This window comes from Heptranchias perlo, chromosome 23, assembly GCF_035084215.1.
Source record: "Heptranchias perlo isolate sHepPer1 chromosome 23, sHepPer1.hap1, whole genome shotgun sequence".
In the NCBI taxonomy this organism is placed as follows: domain Eukaryota; kingdom Metazoa; phylum Chordata; class Chondrichthyes; order Hexanchiformes; family Hexanchidae; genus Heptranchias; species Heptranchias perlo.
In genome coordinates, this window is record NC_090347.1 from 16,126,537 (window position 1) to 16,133,555 (window position 7,019).

Here is a 7,019-nt window from a genome sequence, read left to right on the forward strand (position 1 = left end):
TAGGATACAGGCAGCAGAGTTTTGGATAAGCTCAAGTTTACAGTGGGTGGAAGGTGGAGGGTGGATAGTTCAGACAAACTATCTTTCTATATAACAAAATTTGTTGTATTTGTTGATCTGTGCTAAACCCCATGGTATTATTAGTCATAAGGTTAGTAAGTTCCAATCAGATCCATAACAAATAGAAAAGTTAGCCATTACACTTCCATACCAAGTTTAGGTACATAAGTTGAGATAACTGTAACCATGTAAAAGCAGCAACTGAAATGTTAAGCCAGTAAGTTAAAGTAACTGTAAACATTTTAAAATTCAAGTAGAAATCAAAATTTCTTGGGCCTTGTTAAACCCTGGGACTCAATTTGTGGTATGGGGCTTTTATCTTCAGATGGATTATGTTTACTGATTTGTAACCCATTTAAAGGTATCTGTTGTTACCTTCTATATAACATGCACTAAACCATTCATTCTCCACTGGACCACTGCTGAAAAACAAATTTGTACTTGTCATATGATGTTATATGCCTTCAGGACCTTAAGTATACCAGCTTGATTACCCTTAAATACCAAATTACCTCAACCAACAACTGCACTCGATGCACTTGCCATAAAAAGAAAAATCAAAACTAGGGTCAAACCCATTCCCCAGTTCATTATTCTAATATCTTAACAAATAGTTGGCAATGAGCTTAAGACTATAATTAAATCTTACAGTTTTGCTGATGTTGAAAAACTGCTCTTGTGGTTTGTGGTATCATCAGAGCCATTTGATTAAATTCCAGCCTTGTAGTTCACCAACAGTAATCTATTATCCCATGCAACATTATACACTGCAGTGAAAATTAAAATGATAATTGCATTGCACTTGTACAGAGCACTTTTGTTAAATGAATACAGTAACTCAATTTCTACAACTTGGTAAACGCAGCCAAACTTTGTAGTGTCGTTTGAATTCAGATCAGAAAAACAGGAGTCAATCAATTTTTCAGGCCTAAAGGCGCTTGCTTAGGATTGGGAGAGTTTACAGATGAACAGTATTTAAAAAGGAATGGGCCATCCCGACTTGGAAATATATCGCCGTTCCTTCACCGTCACTGGGTCAAAATCCTGGAACTCCCTTCCTAACAGCTCTGTGGGAGAACCTTCACCACATGGACTGCAGCGGTTCAAGAAGGCGGCTCACCACCACCTTCTCAAGGGCAATTAGGGATGGGCAATAAATGCTGGCCTTGCCAGCGCCGCCCACATCCCTTGAACGAATAAAAAAAAACAGAAAGGTGGGATGGAAACAGAAAAACACAAACACACAGGAAAAGAAATAGAATGACTTGTGCAGTGCTTGGGTGGAGAACAGGAAATAATTAGAATCATAGAATCATAGAAGTTACAACATGGAAACAGGCCCTTCGGCCCAACATGTCCATGTCGCCCAATTTATACCACTAAGCTAGTCCCAATTGCCTGCACTTGGCCCATATCCCTCGATACCCATCTTCCCCATGTAACTGTCCAAATGCTTTTTAAAAGACAAAATTGTACCCGCCTCTACTACTGCCTCTGGCAGCTCGTTCCAGACACTCACCACCCTTTGAGTGAAAAAATTGCCCCTCTGGATCCTTTTGTATCTCTCCCCTCTCACCTTAAATCTGTGCCCCCTCGTTATAGACTCCCCTACCTTTGGGAAAAGATTTTGACTATCGACCTTATCTATGCCCCTCATTATTTTATAGACTTCTATAAGATCACCCCTTAACCTCCTACTCTCCAGGGAATAAAGTCCCAGTCTGTCTAACCTCTCCCTGTAAGTCAAACCATCAAGTCCCGGTAGCATCCTAGTAAATCTTTTCTGCACTCTTTCTAGTTTAATAATATCCTTTCTATAATAGGGTGACCAGAACTGTACACAGTACTCCAAGTGTGGCCTCACCAATGCCCTGTACAACTTCAACAAGACATCCCAACTCCTGCATTCAATGTTCTGACCAATGAAACCAAGCATGCTGAATGCCTTCTTCACCACCCTATCCACCTGTGACTCCACTTTCAAGGAGCTATGAATCTGTACTCCTAGATCTCTTTGTTCTATAACTCTCCCCAACGCCCTACCATTAACGGAGTAGGTCCTGGCCCGATTCGATCTACCAAAATGCATCACCTCACATTTATCTAAATTAAACTCCATCTGCCATTCATCGGCCCACTGGCCCAATTTATCAAGATCCCGTTGCAATCCTAGATAACCTTCTTCACTGTCCACAATGCCACCAATCTTGGTGTCATCTGCAAACTTACTAACCATGCCTCCTAAATTCTCATCCAAATCATTAATATAAATAACAAATAACAGCGGACCCAGCACCGATCCCTGAGGCACACCGCTGGACACAGGCATCCAGTTTGAAAAACAACCCTCGACAACCACCCTCTGTCTTCTGTCGTCAAGCCAATTTTGTATCCAATTGGCTACCTCACCTTGGATCCCATGAGATTTAACCTTATGTAACAACCTACCATGCGGTACCTTGTCAAATGCTTTGCTGAAGTCCATGTAGACCACGTCTACTGCACAGCCCTCATCTATCTTCTTGGTTACCCCTTCAAAAAACTCAATCAAATTCGTGAGACATGATTTTCCTCTCACAAAACCATGCTGACTGTTCCTAATTAGTCCCTGCCTCTCCAAATGCCTGTAGATTCTGTCCCTCAGAATACCCTCTAACAACTTACCCACTACAGATGTCAGGCTCACTGGTCTGTAGTTCCCAGGCTTTTCCCTGCCGCCCTTCTTAAACAAAGGCACAACATTTGCTACCCTCCAATCTTCAGGCACCTCACCTGTAGCGGTGGATGATTCAAATATCTCTGCTAGGGGACCCGCAATTTCCTCCCTAACCTCCCATAACGTCCTGGGATACATTTCATCAGGTCCCGGAGATTTATCTACCTTGATGCGCGTTAAGACTTCCAGCACCTCCCTCTCTGTAATATGTACACTCCTCAAGACATCACTATTTATTTCCCCAAGTTCCCTAACATCCATGCCTTTCTCAACCGTAAATACCGATGTGAAATATTCATTCAGGATCTCACCCATCTCTTGTGGTTCCGCACATCGATGACCTTGTTGATCCTTAAGAGGCCCTACTCTCTCCCTAGTTACCCTTTAGCCCTTTATGTATTTGTAGAAGCTCTTTGGATTCACCTTTGCCTGATCTGCCAAAGCAATCTCATATCCCCTTTTTGCCCTCCTGATTTCTCTCTTAACTCTACTCCGGCAATCTCTATACTCTTCAAGGGATCCACTTGATCCCAGCTGCCTATGCATGTCATATGCCTCCTTCTTATTTTTGACTAGTGCCTCAATCTCCCGAGTCATCCAAGGTTCCCTACTTCTACCAGCCTTGCCCTTCACTTTATAAGGAATGTGCTTACACTGAACCCTGGTTAACACACTTTTGAAAGCCTCCCACTTACCAGATGTCCCTTTGCCTGCCAACAGACTCTCCCAATCAACTTCTGAAAGTTCCTGTCTAATACCATCAAAATTGGCCTTTCCCCAATTTAGAATTTTAACTTTTGGGCCAGACCTATCCTTCTCCATAGCTATCTTAAAACTAATGGAATTATGATCACTGGTCCCAAAGTGATCCCTCACTAACACTTCTGTCACCTGCCCTTCCTTATTTCCCAAGAGGAGGTCAAGTTTTGCCCCCTCTCTAGTCGGGCCATCCACATACTGAATGAGAAATTCCTCCTGAATACACTCAACAAATTTCTCTCCATCCAAGCCCCTAATGCTATGGCTGTCCCAGTCAATGTTGGGAAAGTTAAAGTCCCCTACTATTAGCAGGGGACAAAAGGAGGCATCATGAGAGAATCAAAGAAATAAAAGGCATACACACGACACAGAGAGTATGTGAATAGCTGAAGAGGGATGGGTAAACAGGGAAGCATGGAAAACCAGCAAGGAGGAGCATGATCCAGTGATTCATAGAAGAAGGAAAAGAAGAAGCAGGTCAACACCAAGAGTGCAGACCACCCCACAAGTAACGTTCCGACGTGGGGTCCCCACCCCAAGTACCAACTCACTCTCTCTCCCCATTCCCGATCACACTGGCACACCCTTCCCACATTGCCATTACCAACTGCCATAGGGAAATTGGGAGTTGTAGTTAAGGTCTGAAGTTGTTAAAGTCAATGTCTGACTCATTTCAACTCAAGTTCAAATAAATATTCAAACAGTGAGCACTGGAGCACTTGTGGCACCAATAATGTGTGCTGTGGAATGGTCGGACATGGGCTCAGTCATGCAATTCCCCACATGGCAAGTTCCCACTCTCCTATCATCAAAAGGAGATGTCAGGTAGAAGCCTATTTCTACCCCTCTGATAATAAGGGAAAACTCATTGGGCAACATCCCTTTGGCCACTTTCATCCACCTCCTGACAAGCAACAACTTCTTACATTTCAATCGTGCTAGTTATATACTGTGAGGTAATCCAGACCACAGGGCAGAAAACTAAATAAACCTTAAGAATGGTGTTGGCAGAGGCCTAGGAACCATTCGACTAATCGTCCTATCTGTGGGGAAATAGTCTGCAGCCACAGGAGGCTAAAGAGAGGCAGAAAATAAATAATTTTTTCCTTAAATGGAATAAAAACTCAGCCAAATAATAGCTCCTACCTACAAACCCAGACAGTCAGAGTGATGGAAATAGTTTCCTTCAGTGAGCTGCTGGTGATTGTATTTTACATAAATAAATATCTGTATAGTTTAATGCAATAAAACATAACTAATAAAGCTCAATGGCCTGATTAAAAAAGTAAAATCTATGAATATTGTGCTTATAGTTTGTATTTTTTTTGATTAAGGCACACAAAAACTCTATAAATGATTGTGCAAAACAAATGAAGGAGAATCACACATCTGGAACATGGTCTGTTGCGGCCACAAAATATCACCCATTCTACCTCGCAGTTTAATTTAGGTATCAAATGTCCAACTCACCTGAATCTACCTCTCGAACACGCTCATTCATTTGCTCCCATTAGATTTTGGGTATATCAAACAAGACCTTCTCTTCAATAGCAACATTACATTCCGGCCCTTGCTCCAAATGTACACGTTTCGGGCAGTATTATCAATGTCAGAGACCAAATCATTCATGTGACAGGAAACAGAAATACCACACAACTTCCTTAAATGAAGAGGCAACTGTTGCATGAACGTCACAAACATGTAGAGCAAGCTGCAAGTTGCAAGGCAACCTCAGAATTAAAAGGGTTATTATTAAACCATGTATCTACATACTTAATTGACTTTGAATTTGTTACCTTACCACAATGTTGAACTTAATCATTTCAGACACATTTGATATTTTCACAACATAGGAAGATACTTCTTTCAGTATAAATATAAACCAACGATCGTACCATTGTTCCTTCCAGCGCAATTTTTTTTAATCCCCAAGCCTACTTCACTGCTGCCGCCTACAAGTAAATATAGAAGACTCAATGTCATTTATTTCAACAGATGCAACTACCAGCACTGTTGGAAAGAGACAGAGTAACAACAAGTTACATTTATATAACACCTTTAATGTAGAAAAATGTCTCAAGGCACTTCACAGGGACATAATCAGACAAAAAAAATGGTTGCCAAGCCAAAGTACTAGATACTTAAAAGAGGTAAGTTTTAAGAAGGGTCTTAAGGAAGGAGTGGGAGGTGGACAGGCAAAGGGATTTAAGGGAGGGAATTAGAGAACATGGAGCCTAGACAGCTGAAAACATTGCCACCAACGGTGGGGTGAAGGGAGGGGGGATGCATGAGGTCAGACCGGGAGGAATGGAAAATCCTGGAAGGGTTGTAAGGATGGAGGAGGTTACAGAGAGAGGGTGGGGTGAGGCCTTCAAGTGATTTAAACAGAAGGATGAGAATTTTAAATTCGAGACAGTGGAGGACTCGGAGCCAATGTAGATCAGCAAAGACAAGGGTGATGGGTGAGTAGGACTTGGTAAGGAATAGGATTTAGACAGCAGAGTTTTGGATGAGCTCAAGTTTACAAAGGGTGGAGGATGAGAAGCCAGCCAGGAGAGCATTGGAATAGTTGAGTGTGGAGGTGACAAAGGCATGAATGAGTGTTTCAGCAGCAGGTGGGTTGAGGCAGGAGCAAAGGCGGGCGATTGGATAGAGGTGGAAGTAGCGAGTCTTTGTGATGGAGAAGATATGGGGTCGAAAGCTCAGCTTGAGGTTCAATAGCATGCTGAGGTTGTGAACAGTGTGGTTCAGCCTGAGACAGTGGTTGGGGAAGGGGATGGAATCAGTGACAAGGGTATGGAGTTTATGATGGGGGCAAAAGACAATGGCTTCAGTCTTCCCAATGTTTAACTGGAAGAAATTGCAACTCATCTAAGACTGGATGTCAAACTAGCAGTCTGAAAGCACAGAGGCAATAGAGGGGTTGAGACAAGTGGTGGAGATGTAGAGCTGGGTGTCCTCGGCATACATGTGGAAGGTGATGACACTTAGGGGCAGCATGTAGACGAGGAACAGGAGGGCCAAGGATAGATCCTTAGAGGACTCTAGAGGTAATGATGCAGGGGAAAGAAGAGAATCCTTTGTTGGACATGCTCTGGCTGTGATTGGACAGGTAAGAGTGAAACTAAGCAGGAGTACTCCCACTCAGCTGGACAATGAAGGAGAGATGTTGGAGGAGCAGAGTGTAATGGATGATGTCAAAAGCTGCAGAGGGGACGAGGAGGGCATGCAGCGGTCAATTTCTTCAAGCACTTGGCTGGTAAACCAGCAATCCTCATAAACAGAGGTCTGTTGACATACTGAGTACATATTTCAGCAGAAAACCAAACTATCTTACCACAAGAAGTTTCGAAATCCCAGAGTGTCCCGATTGGGATGCTATCCATTTTCTAGGCTGTAGTTTCTGTGATTTTTTCTTGTTACAAATTTAGATAAAGGTGTTCTACTTTGTTTTTTTCTTTGAGAAGAATATGATATTTTAACT

General features: G+C 42.6%; 1 protein-coding gene across 1 annotated transcript in view; it reads right to left on the bottom strand.

Moving 5' to 3' along the window:
• LOC137341114 (transmembrane channel-like protein 7) overlaps positions 1-5,156 on the bottom strand; it is a 39,427-nt gene extending 34,271 nt beyond the window's left edge. Inside the window, exon 1 of the mRNA XM_068004046.1 lies at positions 5,006-5,156. Within this exon, the coding sequence (XP_067860147.1) occupies positions 5,006-5,036 (31 nt within the window). The 5' untranslated portion in view covers positions 5,037-5,156. The remainder of the gene's footprint in view (positions 1-5,005) is intronic.
• Between the last annotated feature and the right edge of the window lie 1,863 nt (positions 5,157-7,019).